Source organism: Heliangelus exortis, chromosome W (assembly GCF_036169615.1).
Source record: "Heliangelus exortis chromosome W, bHelExo1.hap1, whole genome shotgun sequence".
Classification (NCBI taxonomy): domain Eukaryota; kingdom Metazoa; phylum Chordata; class Aves; order Apodiformes; family Trochilidae; genus Heliangelus; species Heliangelus exortis.
The window spans coordinates 8,101,967-8,124,414 of record NC_092453.1 but is presented as its reverse complement, the minus strand read 5'-3'; the positions used below and the strand labels follow the sequence as shown (position 1 = coordinate 8,124,414).

Sequence of the window (22,448 nt, the reverse complement as noted above, 5' to 3'; positions counted from 1 at the left end):
TGGGGGGGGGGGGAAGCTGCAGTTTGCCATCTCAACCGTCCTGGAGTTGAAGGGTAGAAGAGCTGCATGTGTTTGGCACACAACAGCTGCCTTGCAAATACCACCTCTTGAAGAGCAGTTGAGTTCTGCAAGCTGTTCCCCAGCCAGTCAAATGTTTAATCTGTTTTGATAAGAGCCCTGAGCTCTAAAGTAGGGTGTTAAAAGCAGCTAGAAGTCAGCTTGTTATATCTACTTATCATTTCCCCCTTTTTGGTTTGGTTTTGATTTGTAAAAAATTGCATCGGTAGGCAGGAAAATTCAAAATTCAGGCTAGAAACAGTGAGCCAGACTCTTCTTTCATTTACTCTTAAACATCTATCCAGAACAACTCTGAAAATATTGATAAAATTGCTGTATATTTACTGTAGCTTGCTGAGGGCTGAAAACAGCCCAGCATTATATATAGCAGACTGAACCGTTGTGTTGTCTGTACTGGGATAACTGGCAAAGCACTGGATCCAGAAGTTAAGAGATGTAAGATTTTATTATGGATGATGTTTTGTTTTTTTTTTAAAAAAAAAAAAAAAAAAAAAGGTTGAAGAGGGGGAAGATGAGGTGAAATTTCTAACATAGGACTTAGCACTGTGTAGACAGGATTGTGTAGTAAATACACAATGGACAGACAAAACTGCAGACAAGACTGGATCCTTATTTACCATTCCTGTATCTTCTCTGTTTTTACTAAGGAGCTCAGAAACTGTCTTTGAATTTTTAAAAGAAGGAGAATAATCGTTGCATTTCTTTCTTTTTTTGCATTGTTGAGGATTTGGGTTTTTTTTTAAAGCCCCATCTTCCTAGAATCTGGTGGGAATCTCACTTTCCAATTAAAACAAACCGAGAATTAGAAATTTTCTACCCTTCATGCTTCCAGAATAAAGTTAAGAAATATTGCCCAGATGTATGCATAAAGTTCAGACCAAAAGCCAACTAGTGTGTTGTCTTTCTAAAACATTTCTAAAACACTGAGCATTTGTTTTCAAATCCTGAAACTGTTTTCTCCTCTGTCCGTTACTACTTCACCATGGATGGTTTTTTTTAATATCATATTCACATTTTAAACTTTAAATAGAGGTTACAAATGAGGCTTTATCTGGGCAAAAATTAGAACTTATTTGTTTTAAAGTTAAACCATTTTCAGAACAAATGAGCATTTGAAGCTCCAGACATGTATCAGCCCCAGTACAGAAAAGCATTTATGTTTATTGAACCTGCCAAAATAGACATGTTTTCCCAAGTCTTGATTATCCCATTCTTTCAAAAAAATGTGGCATGAATATGTCTGGTAGATTAATATTTTCAAGTAAGGGTAGGATTTCTTCAGGATGTACACGATAACTGTGCACGTCTTAAAGTGAGTAATTAATTGCAAATACAGATTGGAGCACTTTGGAGCTCTCAAAAGCTACCAGCTCACATCTGCCTAGATTTTTAAAATGGATATATCTATATTTATACCCAGAAGATACCAACGTCTTCACTGCTGTGGTCTTTTTGTCTGCAGGCAGCATTCTCTCCAGCTAAAAATACTGTTGGATGTTCTAAGTTCTGGTAGACCACCGATGCTGCGGGCTTCACGCCGGTAATGCTCTTCTGGTGGGAGCGAGGTGTAGAGGTGGTGGGCAGCAATCATCTGCTCTGCATTATTCAAGAACCATCCTGGAATCACAGGGCCAGTGCTGAGAGACAGATGAGTGGGTGATTTTGGTTGATGAGGCCTGGCACTGCAGATTTAGAAAGAATTTAGGGAGTATAGGTTCCATTGCGTTCCATCGTATTCCATTGTGGATCCATCAGAGCTCCGGGCTGGGAAGACCAAGTTGCCCATTGATGTAGTTGAGTTGTTTGGGCCAATGTGGATTTTTTAGTTGCTGTTTGGAAAGCACTTTGAGCTCCCCAAAGAAAGGTTGCAGGAGGTTGCTCTAGGTGGCACAGCATGAAGACGTAACCTGGCTACGTCTGGTTTGGTATTGTACAACCAGGAGGGTGTGGGTTTCTTTTTCGGGAGAGTAGATGTGGAAATGTTTCTGTTTGTTTCTTTTGCTGAAATTGTAACTACTCCAGTGACTGCAGAGCTAATTAAATGGTGGCATCAGGAGAGATGAGGTTGTGTCAAAGTACAAAACAGGACCTTTGGTTTTCAGGGTACTGGTTGAGTATTTTGAGACGTGTCTACCTACAGGCATAATTTCTCCTTTCCTCCATGGGTGGATGTTCATTTTGCAGGTTAAGAAAGCCACTTTTGTAACCCAAAAAAATGCAACCCACCTCATTTTATTAATATCTGTGCACCTGAACTAATCAGGAAGAGCAGAGATACCAAAAGCTGAGGCAGTACAAACTGGCTATGAATACTTCATCCCTTTTTTTCCCCCCCCTAGTCAGCAGAAAGTTGAGGCATAGTTTGATTTTTCTGAATAAACTGTTTTCTGTATAACAAGCACCTCTTAAAGAAAACCTTGGTGTCTGTACTGGGGGGCTGCACAGCTTTCAGTGCTGCTGTTTTAAATGTTGCTACAACTTTGTGTATAGACAAGGCCCAAGAGAGTTACGGTGGAGCTATTAGAAGGGGAAGTGATTTTTTCTTAGACTGATTAAAATTCTTAGGGCTTTCTGTTTGTTTGTTTTTAAACACCTATTTAGCTTTTAATTAACATTTAAGAGAAAGGAAGCTGGTTAAATATTCAATACCTCCTCCCTTTCAATTAAGGTAGAACAGTACACAAGACATGATGAGGCCTCTGGGAAGTATGGAAAACCAGAGAAGAGCAGCCTCCTAATTATCATTTTCAGTGGGACTGGAAAGGTGAAACCCATCTGAAACCCCTACTGCTCATGAGCAGGATTAGGGGGCCAATAAAAGGCTCACACCTGGGGTAGCCAGTCGCTGGTTAGCCACTTTTTACTGCTTCTGAGGGCACTGCGCTAACCTGATTGCGGCACTGGAGCTTTGTCTCAGCACCGCACTAACTCGGTTGCGCCACTAGAGCTCTTCACCAGTAGGGTGCGGCTCGAACCCACGACCTCAGCGTTGCTCAGGTTTGCTGCATGAGCGCGCTAGCCGGCTGCGCCACTCAGGTGTGAGCCTTTTATTGGCCCCCTAATCCTGCTCATGCGCAGTAGGGGCCTGCCCTAATTAGGCACAGGTGGGCTTCACACGAGGTCAAGCCCACTACCTGGCAATTATTGGCACCTGGTTGCCTCATGTCACTACAATTTTGTTACATAAACAGATTTTTTTAATGGAATTTCTGGCACCAGATACCAGTTGTGTAAATGCATATGCCTGAATGAGTGGAGGGGTTTTTTTTTATGTAAGGAATGAAGAGATAGGAGAGGCTAAGATGCATAGCTATTGGATATGTCTCATCTACTGTGACTTCAAGGTTTACTGGATGTAAGAATGCATTGATTTTTAAAAACAGAAAGAAATGTTTTGCAGAAAGTTTTCTTGGCTGCATAGAAAACTAGGGTTTCCAGTTCAGCTTTTGAATCAGCTTGTTGCAGTGACCCACTGTAAACTGCATGGTGACAGTATGTTTTTTCTAGTAGATGCTATCTTATCTGTTGTGTGGTGACCTATTCACTACTTTGACTTTTTATAAAACAAATAAACAAACAAAAAACCCAAAAAACCCACAAATCAAAACAAAAACCGAAACAAAACAAACCCCCCCCCCCCAAAAAACCAAGGTATTTCCTCCATTATTCTTTCTTCCAAATACATTAAGACATGAGTCTATGTATGTCTGTCTGATTACTGATTACTCATCAGCAGAATTAATAATGTGTATTTACTGACTGGACTAAGCTAAATATTAGTCTAATTAGCTCAATAATTTACCAAATATATTCTTAAGTCTTCAGAGTCCATTTCTGCTTCATCTGTAAATAATAGAAAATCTCCCACTAATTTCTGAAGTCTTTTTTTTTTTTTTTTCTCTTAAAAACCTTTTTTCATGGCTTTTTGCTTCAAAACCCAGTTCATAGAAATTAGAGGAAGATCACACAGTTCCAGAGGATAATTAAAATAACACCTCCTGTCAGATGGTTCATATTGAAGTCAAACTGTCATCCAGGTGAACCTAACAACTTGTTTATATATATATATATATATATATATATTTTTATACTTTAATTTGCCCAGGTAGCCAAGAAGGCCAATGGCATCCTGGCCTGTATCAGGAACAGCGTGGCCAGCAGATCCAAGGAAGTGATTCTGCCCCTGTACTCAGCCCTGGTGAGGCCACACCTCGAGTACTGTGTCCATTTCTGGGCCCCTCAGTTTAGGAAGGATATCGAGGTCCTGGAGCAGGTCCAAAGGAGGGCAACCAGGCTGGTGAAGGGACTCAAGCACAGATCCTATGAGGAGAGGCTGAGGGAGCTGGAGCTGTTCAGCCTGGAGAAGAGGAGGCTCAGGGGAGACCTCATCACTCTCTACAACTACCTGAAAGGAGGGTGTAGCCAGGTGGGGGTTGGTCTCTTTTCCCAGGCAACCCTCAGCAAGACAAGAGAGCACAGTCTCAAGTTGTGCCGGGGGAGGTTTAGGTTGGACATTAGAAAAATTTCTTTACGGAGAGGGTGATCAAACACTGGAATAGACTGCCCGGTGAGGTGGTAGATTCTCTGTCCCTGGAGACATTTAAAAAGAGACTGGATGTGGCACTCAGTGCCATGGTCTAGTAACTGCAGTGGTAGTGGATCAAGGTTTGGACTTGATGATCTCTGAGGTCCCTTCCAACCTAGCCAGTTCTATGATTCTATGATTTATTTTCTTTGTAAAGGAAAAAGGCTGAAAGAAGTAGCATGCATATATCTGGAAATAGTCAAATTTTATGTCTAGAAGAATCTTTACTGCTATGTGATTAAAAGTTATAAGAGCAACCTAAGAGAGAAATCTGAATTGGTTGACCTCAGAGGTGTATCCTTTAGATGCAAATACCACTAATGTCAATTTTATCTCAGCTGGACATAAATTATCTGCAGTTACAACAAGCCTGTGCCATAGAGGTCTAGAAGATGATAAAATTGAAGGGCTGATGAAGCCAAAGAGGTTGGTGCAAAAAGGATTATGCCTGTGGATTTGGGAGCAGGGTCCTGCCCAGCATGGACTTGCTGTTGTGAAGAGAGGAGATGTGTAGAGAGAACCACAAGTCCTCAGGTGTCGCCGATAATGAACTGGGAGCTTAGGCCTGGCTGTGCCCAATAATTAGGGCCTGCCCCAGCCGGAAATGGGCGGGGCTGAAGGGCAAGATAAAAAGCATGCTCCCAGAAGCAGAAGAAGATGAAGGTGCCTGAGGAGAGGGATGGCAAGAGAGCTCCAGAGAAGAGCTGTGTTTCCCCCAGAGAAAGAAGGCTTGCCGCAACATCTGGTGGAGAATGCGGGCAACAATAGCAGCCGTGAATGCTGAGGTAATATAAGAAGCTCTACACGACCACATTGGTTGCGGGAAGCTCTACAAAGCCTGGCTTAAATGCGGAAGGCGATATAAAGAGCTTTGAAATACGCAACCACGTCAGATGGAGCTACTACGGTGGTGCGGGACGCTCTATAAAGAACTCCAAAAACGCAACCACGAGTAAAGCTCCATGAGGCTAGGCTTAAATGCTGTAGGCAGCGTGTAGAGCTCGGACTAGAAGCCCAGCACGGCAAGATACAACAGCCCGGAATGGCGAGTCAGGCAGGAGAGAAGAGTGAGGCTCGAAAGGCGCAGCGAGTTGGCGCGCAGAACTCAAACCCGAGGAATGCTGAAGCGGAGCTCTGAGTGCGCATCAAGTCAGTGCGGTCCTGAAACGGAGCCTCCCAGGGACACGCGATGCGGTCCTGAAACGGAGCCTCCCAGGGACACGCGATGCGGTCCTGAAACGGAGCCCCCAGGGACACGTGACAGTGCGGTCCTGAAACGGGGCCCTAGGGACACGCGATAAGACTGGTACGCTGAATGCTCGGAGAAGCCTCTGCATGGCTAGGCATTCCGAGGTGGCGAGTACCAGCGAAAACTGAGCTGGTGTTTTAAGACCTCATCTCCTGCTAACAGCGGCTAAAGAGCCCGAATTTTCCCTCCTCAAAAAATAGGAGAAAAAATGTTGAAAAATAATGAAATGCTTAAATGAAATGTTAAATTATTGTGAATTAATTGTAAATTATTGCTATTTTTCAACAAACAACAAAAAGGGGGGAAATGTAGAGAGAACCACAAGTCCTCAGGTGTCGCTGATAATGAACTGGGAGCTTAGGCCTGGCTGTGCCCAATAATTAGGGCCTGCCCCAGCTGGAAATGGGCGGGGCTGAAGGGCAAGATAAAAGGCATGCTCCCAGAAGCAGAAGACGATGAAGAGGTCTGAGGAGAGGGATGGCAAGAGAGCTCCGGAGAAGAGCCGTGTCCCCCAGAGAAAGAAGGCTCGCCGCAACAGAGATGAGGCTGGAGAAGGGATTCTGCCCCTTTCCCATCCCCTTCCCATTTGTTCTCTGATAAGAGAATCTTCATAAGGGGTTGCAAACGTTTGTGCTACACACGCAGAGTTATGTACATAAACCTCAATATTACTCTTTCCCTATTTTTTTCCTTTTTTCCATTCCAGATTCTCCGAAGCAGCTGCAAGGACAATACTGATGAAAAGCAGTATCAGTAAATCAATAACTTTTTCTTTTTTTCTTTCTTTCTGGAGAACACATGCAAGAAACCAAATCACCTCATTCACTGAAGAAGGATGTAGAAAACATGGGGAAAGGTAAAATAAATAAGGGCCTCTTACATTATAAAACTGCTCTTTGTTAATAGAATATGAGGATAATAGGGGGCACTTTTGTTCTGCACCGTATTTTAAGCTTGTCAAGTAACATATGAATAATATATGAACCTTTGGGTGGATTTAATTGAGATTAATGCATATATATCAATCAATACATGACACTGTAATATAATACTTTAAAGTAATATATTACATTGATTTATATTCATGGCTTTCTGCACAAAATCTATTGTAGGTCTATGCAACAATTTTTTTATATATATAACTGCTAAAATATTTTGTCTTATAGTAATGAATTGCTCTGCAACTGTTTTATCAAGAATTATACTGATTAGCAAACCCACTCTTTCTTTTCTCTTTGTTAGAGGAGCTCCAGAAGGTTTTGTTTGAACAGATTGACTTACAGAGGAGACTAGAACAGGAATTCCAGGTGTTGAAAGGAAACACATCTTTCCCAGTCTTCAGTAAGACACATCCCTGTGGTTTTGGTGTTGTTTGGGGGGGGATGGTTGTTGTCAGTTGTTAAAATGGGAGAGGGATGTTCTCAGGTGTGTTGCCAGGCTTAGTTCTGCTGAGGTTGGTAGCATGTCCTTTCGTAGGGAAAATCTGAAGCTGGTTGTCTATTTTGTTGTATATTCTACTGGTTTTGGTAACACTGAACACAGTGAGTAGACAGAAGCATGTCTGGGGCTTCTTGAGGTACAGTGATGTTTGTTTTAAGCATCTTCTTGGGGGCTTTTGAAGACAGGGTGCTTCCAAGTCATCTTTAGGTGGTTCTAGCTGGTAGTGAAGAATTGATTTGGCCTGCGTATAAGGGGTAGAAAGACCTGTTTGAACTTTTCCTCTTGAGATGGGCTATTTGAAATGACCCTTTTACCACAGCTGGTGAGCAGGGTGCTACCTAGGGGTGATGGAACATACAGGGCACGTGTAAAACAAAACAAAATTAAACAAAAAACCAAAAGGGATTGTAGGCAGCAGGTGGCAGGACCTGCCGAGTAATGAGCTCAGTCGGTGCTCAGCCTCACCTGTGCCCAGTTAGGGCTGGCCCAAGTGCGCATGATCAAAGATCAAGGGCCAATAAAAGGTGGGGCTTGAGACTGGCAAGGGGCTCACTCTGAAGCAGGTTCGCAGCCGTGCTGGTTGGTGGCCAGTCCTCTACCGATCCTGTCCTCACTCTGAGCTTGCCATTGCCTCGAAGTTCTTCTCCTGCAACATCTGGTGGAGAATGCGGGCATAGACTCTCGCCTAAGCCCTCCTCTCCGAGCGAACTTCCCATCTTTCTCCTGCAACAAGGGATAATTGGTAGGGCTTCATAAAATTGCCAGAAAATTGAACTGCATGCACAGAGCTATGGGAAAAGACCTCTCAACTGAGGCCTTTTGAAGTAGACAAGCAGCAGCAACCTGAAGAAAAAAAAAATGTTTGCACCCACCTTTTGCTTCTTAATGAAGTCCAGCAGAGGTCTGACAGTGCTTCCATTCAGTATTTTCCTCATGTTGATGATGTCAGGGCTTTTTCAAAGTCTGCTTTTTCAAAATCTACATTTCTGTCCTTTTTTTCCTGTGAGATTATATGTAGATGGAGCACTGTGGAATTCCTGGACTCACAATAAACCCAGATAGATAAATTGAAACCTTCCCAGACTAATTGTTGGGTTCTTTTGCCATTTGCTGATTTCTCTTAACTCCAGTGTGGTTGAGATATTTGACCTGCACTTGACACAAAAAAATTTGTCATAGTTTCTTGAAGACTTCAGAAACTCTCTGTTTTATTTGTCCTCTGAATTCCTTCATAAAAACTGCAGGGACAAAAAAACCCCAGTATTGCCAGTACCTCTGGTACCAGCCAGAAGGCAGGAGGGCTCTGCAGAGGGACCTGGACAGACTGGAGAGCTGGGCTGATTCCAATGGGATGAGGTTCAACACGGCCAAGTGCCGGGTCCTGCACTTTGGCCACAACAACCCCATGGGGAGCTCCAGACTGGGCACAGAGTGGTTGGAGAGAAGCCAGGCAGAAAGGGACCTGGGAGTCTGGATTGACAGGAAGCTCAACATGAGCCAGCAGTGTGCCCAGGTGGCCAAGAAGGCCAATGGCATCCTGGCCTGTATCAGAAACAGCGTCACCAGCAGGTCCAAGGAAGTGATTCTGCCCCTGTACTCAGCCCTGGTGAGGCCACACCTCGAGTACTGTGTCCAGTTCTGGGCCCCTCAGTTTAGGATGGATATTGAGGTCCTGGAGCAGGTCCAAAGGAGGGCAACCCGGCTGGTAAAGGGACTCGAGCACAGGCCCTATGAAGAGAGGCTGAGAGAGCTGGGGCTGTTCAGCCTGAAGAAAAGGAGGCTCAGGGGAGACCTCATTGCTCTCTACAACTACCTGAAAGGAGGTTGTAGCGAGGTGGGAGTTGGTCTCTTTTCCCAGATGACTTTCAACAAGACAAGAGGACACAGTCTCAAGTCGTGCCAGGGGAGGTTTAGGTTAGATATTAGAAAGAATTTCTTTACGGAGAGGGTGATCAGGCAATGGAATAGACTGCCCGGTGAGGTGGTAGATTCTCTGTCCCTGGAGACATTTAAAAAGAGACTGGATGTGGCACTCAGTGCCATGGTCTAGCAACCGCACCGGTGGGTCAAGGGTTGGACTTGATGATCTCTGAGGTCCCTTCCAACCTGGCTAATTCTATGATTCTTAAGTCAGTCTATCAGAGCCCACTGCTTCAGGCTGAGGAATGTTGCAGCTACCTGGATTGCAGGGAAAAATGGGAATACAGACAGCATTTTCCTATTACTTCAAGAAAATGCTTTTTTTCCCCTTTCTGTAGCACCAGACAGGGTAAGTTCAGGGAATCAAGGAAGTGGGAGAACTCTGGGAAGGATTCCTTCTTTAGCCCAAATATCAAAAGATGTAGACAGCTTCATAAATAAAGGAGAAGAGCTGCCTGAGGTGACACAGATATTAATGAAAGGAGGATAACCTCATCCTTCAGTATAAATTCAGTCATTCCTTGGGTTTGGGAGTGAGGTAATTTTGAAATAATTTGTGTAGATCAGTGTAGACTGATATGCGGTATTGGCAAAATGGCATCTTGGAGGTTTGCCATTCAGGTCACTCATTTATTCTTTTTGTTCTTTATACAGTTAAATGAATGCTCTGCCATTGCCATGTAAATAAACACTGCAATTCAACCACATGAAATAAAATTCAAATGAAAGAAAAGAACACGTACGGATGACCAAGGAAGTGGTGACTGTGTATGCTGGTTTGAAAAATGTGGTTTCAGTGTACCACAAAGTAGTGGTCAATCTTCAGGATTAAAAATAGAAAACAAATAGTGTGCTATAAACAATATATACAAGTGACTGTAAAACCTATTTACAGATTTAGATTTACAAAAAAAACCCCAACAACCCAACCCTTCTGTCCTCTGCGCATAATAAAAAGAGAAAAAATGTCTTTGTAAAACGAGTGTAAAAGTGTAAAATACAAGATAAGTGTTATCTTATCCAAGAAAAGAGCAGTATGAGTGGTAGTGGATAGGGAGGTGTTAGGGAGAGATCCAACTAAGCAGAGGTAAAATTAAAATTGTATTGATGGATTTATTGTGGCTTGGAGGCACCTGAGAATGTAGGAGGGAGAGAGGAGTGGGAAGGTGACAAGTTTTATGTCCCAGGATGTCCCACTGCAGCATTGAGATGAGCGGGGGGATCTGGATCTCTGTCCCATCCTCAAAACAGGTGGAGGACAGGAACATGCTGCCAGGGTAATTCTCAATCCCACTTCTCGGGGTGTTTGTCCCTGTGCTTTGCACTGTGTCTGGGGAAAACCCTTTAGCTTTTAAGTCTTCTCAGCCTTTTTTTTTAAAAGGGAGAAAACTCATTCCTGTTTCAGCAGGGAGGCAGTGTGTCAGATATGGAAGATATTTCTCTGTCTCTCTGGAAAATGCTCCTTTGGAGCACCTTTGGAGGGGGAATTACTTCCAAAGTAACATTTTTTGGGTCTTGCTTTTGGAAATGATCACTTTTGGGGCATTACACACTAATAGCATCACTCTACCACATCAGTGCTATGCAGTGTTGGGTGTAAAAGGTGTTTGGTTTTGATTTTCTACTCACAGAACTCACTGTTAAATGAGAACTGATTGTACTTGCAAGCTCATGCAGTAGTGCTATGCTGCATCTTTGTGGCTTCTTCTACCTGCTGGAAATGTGGCCTTGATAATTTTTAAAGCAGCAGACCTTGTCCTCTGCTGTTTGCACCTCTATTTTTTTATATTGCTATTGTACTTGAAAGATGCAGATGAGGTTTTCCTTTGCCTGTAAGATCTCTCAATGCAGAGATCACTTGGAAGACATAAAAGAAGATCAGATCACTTGAAGAAAATCAAAGAATTTGCTGTCCTGATAGAAATCTGAGCACCTGTGCACAGTTGATAGCATCTTCTCCCAGAACCCTGCACTGGTTTTGTACCTTTGGTATCATCTGGCCCACATTTTGTCCAGCTGCATTTAACAACATGGTAATAAAAAGGCAGAGACATAGTCTGGATAGTTAAAGTATTTAATTTTGTGTTAAGAAAACTATTTAAATATTCATATCTCTTCTCTTGGGTATTGCTCATGGCTTTGTCTGTAAGCATTCAGACGGATAAATGCTGTTGGAAAAAAAAACCACCAACCTTGCCCTTAACACTCCATTTCCACTGTGAGTATGGACATTTGCTGTGCAGGACTGAGCAAGATTTCTGAGCTATTTGTTCTGAGAGGTGATGAACCTGTGAAGAGGCAGTCGAGAGGAAAGTGATGAGGAGAGAAGGAGAATTTCTCCATGTAGCCAAGTCAGAGTGAAGCTGGAAGACCTCAGTAGTAGCTGGCAGAGATCTATCAGCCTTTAATCACTGGGATAGGAGGTGGTCACTTTTTCATACTTCACAGCTTTTTGGGGGGTTAAGAAGAGAGGAATTGCAAACTTGCTTTATTTCTTTCATCTTTTTTATTTTTTTTTTCTGATCGAGTTGCAACAGAAGAATTAGGTCGAGCAATTCTGAGCATTTACTGGAAATCTGAAGAACTTTATTAAGATAATGTCAGCATGTGTTTTTCTGTGTGGCCATGCTGGATCCTGATGGCCTCAGCCTGACGTATTTTCTCTGTTTCTTTCTTTGTGTCACTGCTGTTTCCTTGGTATCCTAAAGTGCCTCTTTGTCTTTGAAACAACAACTTGCTTATCCTTCAGAGAGGGCAAAATTCTTCTTAAAAAGAGGAGGGCAGAGCTCTGCCCCCTGGTACTTTCACCTACCCCCTTCCTGGGCCCACACTCGATGGGGACACATCTCCTTTACCTTCAGGCAAGGTCCATCCTTCCTTTCCACCCTGTGGAAAGCTCTCTGCTTTCCTGCTTTTGGAGATGAGAAGTCTGAGAGGCTGTGAGGTTGGTTTGGGAGCAGGTGAGCATGGAGCATGAACAGGAGCTGCTCATTCTCACCTGGGCTCACATTTCCCCATCCCAATTTAGGTGTTCCTGTGACTCCCATCACTGTGCTGTCAAAGTCTCCCACAGTCATTTAATCCATTAATCCTCCCAGGACACTTGGTAGATGAGGTGGTGCTGTTATTCCTGCTTTAATGGTGATGGAAGGAGGTATGGAGTGCGGTAGAGCAGGCATTGAACCCAGGCTTCCTGAGTCCTGAGCTAGTGTCCCAGCAACCGGGAGGACTGTTTAATTCTTTTAATTGCTTAGTTGTAAATAAACCGTTTTAGCCACCTTGGCCTTTTAGCACCCTTCTCCAGGCTCTGGGTGTTGAGGTACTCCATTCTGTTTTCTGATGGCATTCACCTTGCTGCTCCTGTGTTCCAGAACAGGCTTTTTTCCCAGATCAAAAGGATGTTGGTTGGAATGAACTTTCTTTCCCAGGTTTCCATCGTGCAACTCTCCAAGTTATCTGCCTCTTGCCCATAGTTTTCCTTATATTTTTCTGCCTTTTTCTCAACCTCCAGCAGCAATGTCATGGACAACAGACCAGCAGTTAAGCTTCTATCAAATGAAGTTTTGTCTGAAATGGTTACTGGGGAGGAAAATAAGGGAAGGAGGAGCTACTGGAGCAGGGAGTCTGGCCTGTGCTCTAACCTGGACATAGAGGATTTTTTCAAAGCTTTTTTCCCTTCTGATTTTCACATCACTGTTTATGTCTGAATTCTTTAGTCTGTATTTTATTCTTTAGTCTGAATTTTGTTAAAAGCCTTCAGCACTATGTAACAAACTACAAATCAAACCCTGCATCCTCGAACACTTTCTCTTCTCACATCTTGGACAACCCTATTGATGTCAACAGATTTATGCCACAGCAAAGAGCAGTCTTTGCTCTTCAGTGTTGGTACAACTTTGACTAATGACTGCAGGTTCTGGCCCATTGAGAAAATAATTCTTGAGAGTGAAATGAAGTGACAGAAACTTAGCAGTCTACATTTGCTAATTGGGGAAGTAGCTAAAGCTGATTTTTCCAGAGTTTTTCTGTTGCCTACAGTGCCTCCTGCTAGAGAAGTTTTTTTAGGCCCACATTTTAAGTGGGTGAAGGGCTTGGTAGTGATTTGGTTTCAGCTGTTTATATTAATTCTGCTGTGTGGTCTGTGTTTTAATTACTGCATTTCTTTTTTTTTTCTTTTACCCCTCTTACAGATAATTTTCAAGATCAGATGAAGCGGGAACTGGCGTACAGAGAAGAAATGGTACAGCAGCTACAGATTGTAAGTTTGCTTTCTTTGCTCAAAAAGTTACAAATCATTGCTTTATGGTTTTTTAAATTAACTCCACTTTTCGTTGTGAGCCAGGCAGAGGTACTGCTCCTGAGCACATTACCTTACACTTTCTGAGATGTAAGCACGAAGTTCTCAGTTAGTTTAGGGTCTGGTTACCTGGAGCTTGACTTTCATACACTAACCAGATGGGTTTTCATGTTTCAACTCAACAAAATGTGTTTGTTGACCCAACACCCAGAGGCGCTGCTCCAGCGAGGGCTGAATTAGGAAACCTGAAGCAGTTAAATGTTTCTGCCTTGTAGGAATTGCTAAGGGGTGTGTTTCAGTTCTCAGTAGGGACTCAGTGTGAGGCCAGCTTTTCACTGGCAAATTAAACCTTAGGATGTGTCTTTTTCAGCTTTCAGCTGCTAGAAGTGCTTAACTCAGCAGTAAAGGATCGAGTTGCCAAAACACAGTTCAGTGCAGGCACACGTTGGTGTTTGGTCTCTTGCTTGCTATTTGAAAACCAAGAGGGACTCTGCCTCTGTTTTGGTGCAACTGGAGATCATTGCATACAAGTTTTGATTTTGAAAACCTGATGTCCTTTTTCCCTCAGATACTGCTTAGTGTGATTTTTATGAGCAGGGCATCGTAAGGAGTGAGGGGCTATCAGCTAATGCTTATTTTGTTATTGCTTTTTCTGTGATCAGTCTGACAGTATTCAACAGGGTCTTGGGTTGTTTTTTTGGTTTTTTTTTTTGAGGCAGACTTGCCAAATATCCCCACTTCCACAGATCAGCCCTGTGTTCAAGCATTTAAATTTTTTATTCTGCTTGTCACAGACCCTGGTGCTGAGGAGGCATTGTTCAGCCTTCTGGTGCTGTCATTTTCTAATTGATAGGTTAGGAAATGAAAAAAAAAAAAAAAAAAACAACCAAAAAAAAGCTGAAGGCCTGGATTGTCAAACTTGCGCACCTATGTTTAGAGGCATTTATGAGTGGCCTTATTTTTAGAGCTGCCGAACATTCCTGCTCCCTGTTCCTGCTGACTTGGAAGATTTCAATGAGAGATGGAGGGTGCTTGAAAGAGGTTTTTAATGGAGGAAATTCAAGTCCAGAACATCTTTGAAGATTTTTTTTGTTGCTGCTGGTTTCCACTCTTTTCCTTTAATGCATCCAGTAGCTACTGTGTTCCACTTTGTCCCCCCAATGCCAGGCAAGGAGTTTGGCTTGAGCTGTGAATTGCACTGCCACAGAAGATGCTAATTAGGATGCCATCTTGAAAAGTACTTCCCCAGGCAGATCACCTGCCTGATTCCTGTTGTGATGGACATTTAAAGTTTGTGGGCCCACTTCAGCCTTTATCTCTTGTGTCAGCTGGAGCTAATTCTCCCTCCCTTCTATTGACTTTGTGTCCCAGTTGTGAAGTTGCTTTCTGAAACTGGATATTCCAGACCTCCAGTGAGGGAGCCATGGTGGTTTTCCTGATTTATAAGAAATGGAGAAATCACAAGTTTCAGTGTAGTGCTTTTTCTTGGGCAGGAAAAGAAATATGATCATGTAACACACACCTGTTTCACTTACTGATGCAGACTACAGAATAGTCGTTTAATCATTAAACAGAGCTGCCTGAATGTACTTAACAGAGAATAGTTTCAACATTTTATGTACTGCACCAACAATTCAGGACCTCTTAATTCACTGTGGCTGCCTAAGTTTAGTTATCATTAATAGAAATGTTGTCTAATCCTCAGGAAGTTTTTCTTGCTCACATCTGGGTATCCCTCCAAGGATCCTCCTGGATCAGATTGATCAAAGGTTGTTTGCTGCAAATAACCAGTGTGGTTGTGTAAACTAGGTGCAGGAACCTTCAGTGATGTTTAGGTTGGTAACTGAAATGGAGTCAGCACTTTTTGATGTGATAATCCCCTCCATGACATCAGTTCATCCATGTGGGTTTCTTTTGTATGGTTACACCTAGAATTAAGATTAATGAGCTGAATGTGCTAACCATGTAGCTCCTTCAGCCTTCTCAGGTTGTGGCATGGATGAATTAAAGCTTTTGGTGCAGAATACACAAAAAGCATTGTTACATCTGTTTTGGGTTGTTTTGTTTGTTTGTTGTTGGGTTTTTTTGTTTTGTTTTTTTTTTTTTTTTTTTGGTGGGTTTTATTACTGTATTTTATTTTTAACAGTTATTTTGGGTTTTTGTGTGTACCTGGGACACTCTGCACATCTTCATTTTAATTACAGCTTCATAGGTGTATACCTTTGTGGTATTAAACTCAAAATTTATCAGTGAATTAGCCTCAGAACTTGGCTAAATTGCCTTTTTTTTTTTTTTTTTTTCCAATTTTGCAAACATTATAAATGAACAGAGTCAGTTTCTTTTGGCTTTTCTCACCACTGAAAGATTATACAATTTAAATTGGTCCTTCCTGAACACTTGTGCATCATGATGAAGGCACCTCTTGTAACCAGTGAGTACCAGGGGCAGGTTTTCCCATCGTGATGGTTTCAGTCATCCTGAACTGGAATGCTTCAAGCTGCATAAATGGGTAGTCAGACCTTAAAAGACACTGCCTTGGAGCATCACAAGTATCTGGAATACAACAAGCTGGAGATTAAGCCTGAAATATTTAAACAAACACAATTGTATTTGAAAAACTTCCTAGCGTGGACGCCCGCCGTAACCTGATTGTTAGGCAGAAAGAATTGCTTGGAGATGGCTTGGATTCACTTCCCACCCAACCAGCAAGGAATGCTGCACGGAACGCTTTTTTTTTTTCCTTCCCAATTTTAGGGTGACATTGTGAAACTGCAATGCAGGAGGGCGATGATAAATGGGGGGGGGGGAATGCTGCGGGAGCTCCGGCGTGGGCTCCGGGTGCCCTCTGCTGCTCCCTGGCAGTCAGTGCACCCGGGAGGGATGGTTTAATAATCTTCATTAAAAAAAAAAAAAAAAAAAAAAAAAAAAAAAAACCAACAACAACAAAATCCAAACCCTCAGTGTTTAATCAATGGGGTTTTTATTTTAATGTACTGTCAGCTCCAAGCTTCTAAAAAAAAAAAATAATTTTATGGCTTACTGGAAGTCATGATCTGATTCTTGCTCCTGGGGAAAACGGGGGAGTGTGTTGTGTTACATCCTCTGTGGTGGATGATGGGTTCTTTGGAGGTAACCTGGCTTGATAGGTAGTTGGAGCAGTGGGGTGTTGTGTGGCCAAAAACCAGGAATTTCTGCTGAGAATGGAATTGGACAAAGTGTCTGGAGTAGCTACCAAGAAATATCACAACCTTTTTGTGCCAAGCTCTTGGCCAAGTGCCAGGAAGGAACTGGTCATCATATTTAACAAGAAAATGGACCTTGAATCACCAAATGCATTTTTCTCTTCTTCCTCTTTCCAAGTGCTGTCTCCCCAGTTGGCTTAGTACACTGTGTCTACTTGAAAGGCATAGGTAAAAAAGGGATTTTTATATAGGGATTCAGGCATGGATTGTCTGGCTCCTGTTATTCAGAAAGGGACACTGGGAAGAAATCTCCGCCCAGCAGGTTGGGGTTCAGTTCTAACATGCCACACGTGGTATGGCCTCAGAAAAGTTCTCCTGCATTTGAAGAGTTGGTGTCTGTCCAGTGTGACCAGAATTCACCTCTCAGGATAGCCCAGCCAGCCTAAAGAAATACTGAGTCAGCTCCTGTTAGAGATTCTCTGTCTGTCTGGTATTGTCTTCCAAGCAACTGTGTTAGTGGATCAGATTTTAAAAGCATTCATTTTCTTCCTAGCTGTCTGGTGGGAGAAAAAAATGAGAAGCAGAATCTCCAGCCTGACAATTTTTATGTTTTTGTGAACTCCTCTAAAACATTGTCACAGAGAAGTAGAGCACCAAGGAGAAAATTTAGCTGCAACCAGGCTAGATTTTCTTAATTTCCTTGCGGGGCTCTTCTAGAAGTAGTTTGTAGGTTCCCAGGAAGTGCTGACCTAATCTATCAGGAAAAGCTAAGGTGGTGTTCATCACGCTGTTGTTGTGGGATGACTAAAATCAGGTTGTCATCTATTGCCCTATTTTTAAATAGGGGAAAAAGGTCTTTGAGAAATGTTAGAAATGTGAATTACTCAGTAAGTCCCTTGACTTTCCGGCTCAAGTGGAAAGTGTTGGTTTGGGTTGGTTTAGTTTGGCTTGGTTTTTAATGAATTTATCTGCCATGAATTGAATTCCTCCTCACTAGCCTCACTTTGGGGCTGACAATAATGTTCAGAGCTCAAAACTGGAACTCCTCTGATGTCTGATGGCCTTCTACTCTCAGTGCTGCTTTGAGTCAAACTCTGTTCTCCAGAGGCAAAATTGATTTCCATCTCTGCATCATCTTTCATCCTGATCTTTAAAGTTTCACAGGGAGTGTTTAAAAGAGGAAAATATCTACCATGTGGTAATATTGGTAGATCTTCAGAGGTATGAGATCATGTTCCTCTGGGTCCTGCTGTAATTAAGCAAAGCATCAGTAGGTTTAATTCCTATTTTAGGTGGTATATAAAAAGTAGGTGCTTTGTATAACTTGTGTATTCATTATACAAACAAGGAATATGCACATTTTTATGTGTGGAGATGTTGGTCACTGCATGCCTGCCACTCCAAAAAGTGAGGAGATAGCAGTGCTCTATTAGGATTTCTGGTTCGCTCCTCTGCTGAAAGTGGTCCAGATGATTTGATTGTTCTTGACAAGAACATTAGAGGCAAATACTGGTTCAGGAGTCCAGTGGCTCTTGAATTTCTTGAGCTGCATCTTGTGATGAAGTGCCTGTCCACTGACACCCAGGTGATAACAGGCATAAGAGTTTTTCTGGAAATCTGTGTTTACTATGCCTTGCAGAATCCAAGGCAAATTTCATTACCTTGCCCCTTAAAAAAAACCCAAACACTAGATTTTTTGCCCATTGTTTTCTTCTTCTGTGCTTTAGCAGCTGGGATGATACTGTCTGTTTCTATATGTTCTCCTAACATCATTTGATTTTTTTATGAAGTTCCTCCCCAGAATGAGGGATACAAATTAGGAATTTTGATGACAAAGGTGGCATACACATCCCTGACTGTGTACAGAAAAAGGGAGCTGACAAGTGCTATTTCCAGCAGGAAAAGAGTAGAAAATTGTGAAACTTTTATCTTGGCAAGGAATCTGGGTATGCTTTGTGTGAATAGGCCAGAGCTGTGTTCCTCTTTCTCCAGTGAATTCAAATGTTAAAGAAAAGGAATGTCTTGTAGAATTAATGGTTATATAAAAACAGACACAAAAGCTTCCTTTCCTTTAGAACCTGCAGAAATTCTCATCAAAAATGGATGCCTGTGTACAAGAGAGCCCCAAGGACAAGCCTTTGGCACTTCCATTCCTTCTCCAGCTGTCAAAGGTTCAGTGTCTTCTTTTTCTGCTCCTTAATCCCACACATCTTTCTATCCAGAAGCACCATCTGTGCTTAGACTGTAGTTTTCCAGTGGCAGTTCAGCTGCACATCTGTCTCCTTTCCTGCATAAATAAGCTTTGCATTTGGAAGGGTTATTTTGGCTGGGGAGTTTTCTGACTGAGGTTTCAAATGCACCCTCTGGAAATGAGAATTGTTTGACTAAATACCTGTAGTTCCACACCAGGTAACAGTGCTGTGGGGTGCGGATGATGCCCTCTTCAAGCAACAGAAGTCAGGGTGATGCATCTTTGTGTACCCATCTCATCTAGAGATGGGATGCAAAGGTGAAGTCTACAGAAGAGGACAGTGTATGGAAGCTTCTTTGATGTCCAAGTGTAGCAGGGATCAGGCATGCACTTCAGAAATAAATCCCCAATCCTATCTGCTTATCTACTCTTTGCTTCACTTGGTTCTAATTTCAGTTAGGCATTAGGGAGAAATTCTTTGGTGTGAGGATGCTGAGCCCCTGTCCCAGGTTTCCCAGAGAAGCTGTGGCTGCCCCATCCCTGGCAGTGTCTCAGGTCAGGTTGGATGGGGCTTGGAGCAACCTGGGCTGGTGGGAGGTGTCCCTGCCCATGGCAGGGGGTTGGAGCTGGATGAGCTTTAAGGTCCCTTCCAACCCAAACCAGTCTGGGATTCTAGGATTCTATGATTCATGTTGTGGAGCTTGCAAACTGGATTCCTTCCAGCTGAAGCAAAGGAGGATGTGTTCCAGGAACACACGTAGGAGCATGCTCAGTGATCAGTACCCAGAACCAGACCAGAGCTAGCCTGGAGAAAAAAACCCAACCAAACAAGAGAAACATGGTATGGACACTGGGTCTTTCTTCTTCCCCCTACAGATCTGCTCCCATTTGAGATGTATTCCTTATTAATGTTTACTCACTCACAAGAAGCAGATTGCTTGCTACTTAAAACCAAACTATCTGCACTTCTGTTACTGCTGGAAGGGGTGTAGACACTTTGATGAGGGCTACACATTGGATCTTCATGGCTGTTTGAGCACTGATCCTATCCTGCATTGCAGTAGTCTCCATGGGTGTGCAAGAGGGGACAGTGTTGTCAGAAAGAACCATAAATACTACTCCACCAGAGTTACCAAATGCTTTTCCAATGACAAAAGTAGAAGAGTGCATTGTAGGCAACTTAACTCATGAAAGAAGTAGTCCGTTCCCTATTGGACACCCACCTCTCCCAGTTTCCCCTCTTGTCAGGAGGGTGGAGAAACCAACAGGCAGTGAAGACATGCTGATGTGCCAAATATAGCAGAAAAGTGGATTAAGAACAGTTAATTTCTGACAGAGTGTACCCCTTTGCATTATCTAGGTCAGTACAGCTTGGGAGATGTCCTATATAGCTGGTGGCCGACGTTGCCTGTTGGCCTCTGTGAAGTGTGAGAGGGGAAGAAAGCAGTTGGTGAAGCATCCCAGGGCTCAGCTGAAATATGCTTATTCAGGCAGTTTGTTTGTGGCTCTTTTTGGAAGCTGATCCAAGCAAATGAATAATCAGGTAAACAGTTTCTTTACATCCTCCTCTCCCCCATGGTTGGGAGAGTTCTCCAGCCTTTGGGAACACAGTGCCCTGGGAGGCAGCTCTGTTAGGGGATGGGGGGATCTGGCAGCAAGCTTCCTGATTAAGAGTAGTCAGACAAAACACCTGGGTCTTTTCAGGGCATCAGTGGTTTGATCCTCACAGTTTGTGCACAAATATTTCCCTTTTTCCAGGGCTGTGCAATCAGGGAAGCAGCATGTCCCTGGGAGAGGTTTCTGCTTTAATTCAGGCTCATCTGTGCAGACACTGCTGCTGCTTTCCATCAGATTGACCTCCTTTCCTGAGAGATGAAAGGGTTAGCTCCTGAGCTGCAGATGCTCCTTTCTACCCTTTCACCCTGAGCCTTCCCTGCTCTTTTCCTTGGTAAGGAAGGCAGGGATGGGGGAGGTAACACTGCAGATCCTGCACTGTACACCAGCCTGGAGACACACTGAGCAGAACCCACACAAAGGTCCTCACATGCTGTGGGCATAATGTAATTAAAACGAGAACAAAAATGAATGTTAGGTGAATCATCAGTGGGTATGGATGTAAATTCACATATTTCTAGTATCTTGTTATGTGTCTGGGGCAGGTCACTTGAACTCTTGTGCCTTTGCCTGTCCCTTTTGCTCCTTGTGCAGCTTAAAGCCTTGCTCCTGACTTCAGCCCAGCCTCTTCATCACCTTGCAGTAACTTTCTGGCATTATTTGTATTCTGGAGCAGGTCACTTCAGTGCCTAGCAGCACCTAGGAGTGTAAGGATGTAGCTTTTTCTGATCCCAACCTGAATTCCTCCAAGGGTTCTTCCAAAAGCATTGAAGAATAGTAAATTTGTAGTCACTTAGATTCCCAGCTATGGAGAAGTCTCAGAGTAATTTAGTTTTGTTGCATTCTAAAGGCCCAGCTTGGAAAAGAGCAGCCCTATACTGTATTCCCAGTAGCCAGTGAGTACATCATCCCACTTTGTCTCTAAATATAACTATGATCCCTAATATGCCTATGTTCTGTTTTCCTTTAATTATTTGTTCCACTTCAGTAGCTTCCCTCAGATTGGTGCAAGTCAGAGATAACTATTATGAACTTCCTAATTATGGTGATATAAATATAAGTCTCATACTCCCAACCTACTGTATTTTGGTTGTGCAGAGAGGAGTGTTTGTTGCCTGCTCTGTTATAGACACCTGAATTTTGTCACCTCACAGGTAGCAGAATGGATGATGGCTTTAGTCTTGCCAGCAACTGATAGAAACCAAACATCAGAAGACATCTCTGACACTGGATTTTGAGATCTGTTTTTTTTATTTGGGCTGTTTCTATTTTATTTCTGCTTCAACATTCCTGCACTTCAGATTCTGAAGAGTTCCATCCTTTCATTTAAGGCCCTGTTTTACTAAAATAACATAGGGAGACAAACAAAACCTTTAATTTGCAGGGATTCCAGCTTGGAGGTTTTGTTAGCAAAACCTTGGTTTAAAGCAGTGGCTTTGTTTCTGTGTCATTGCAGATTCCCTATGCAGCAAGCTTGATCAGGAAAGAAAAGCTCGGCGCACATCTCAGCAAAAGCTAAAGGTGAGCTTGGGAAAGAGGAGGTCTTATTCTGCATGGCCCAGACATCATGTTTTTCTTTGCAAGGCATTGCAAGAATTAAGAGAGTTGTTCTGTTGCACGATGTTATGGATTCTGTTCTAAAAGTTCTGTCTGTGGAGGTAGTGTGCCACGTCTGCAGCTGATAACTGATATGTCTCATGAATGATGAGGCTTCACTGGGGTAGGACATGCAACTAAGAATTGGCAGTTGGGTGAATCCAAGCCTCATCATGCCTGAAAATGTGCTTCTGCTCTCTGGCATCAAGGTCATGTAACTTCAGTGGAAGGAGGGAAACAGCATTGCATTCACCATGGTGTAAAACTTCACATGCCAGTAAGTAGGGATGGGGCTT

General features: G+C 42.9%; 1 protein-coding gene across 1 annotated transcript in view; it reads left to right on the top strand.

Moving 5' to 3' along the window:
* Window positions 1–22,075, top strand: part of LOC139789254 (SKI family transcriptional corepressor 2-like) — a 27,551-nt gene extending 5,476 nt beyond the window's left edge. Inside the window, exons 5-8 of the mRNA XM_071729755.1 lie at window positions 6,706–6,768; window positions 7,155–7,253; window positions 13,463–13,530; window positions 22,013–22,075. Of these exons, the coding sequence (XP_071585856.1) occupies window positions 6,706–6,768; window positions 7,155–7,253; window positions 13,463–13,530; window positions 22,013–22,075 (293 nt within the window). The remainder of the gene's footprint in view (window positions 1–6,705; window positions 6,769–7,154; window positions 7,254–13,462; window positions 13,531–22,012) is intronic.
* The last annotated feature ends 373 nt before the right edge of the window (window positions 22,076–22,448 follow it).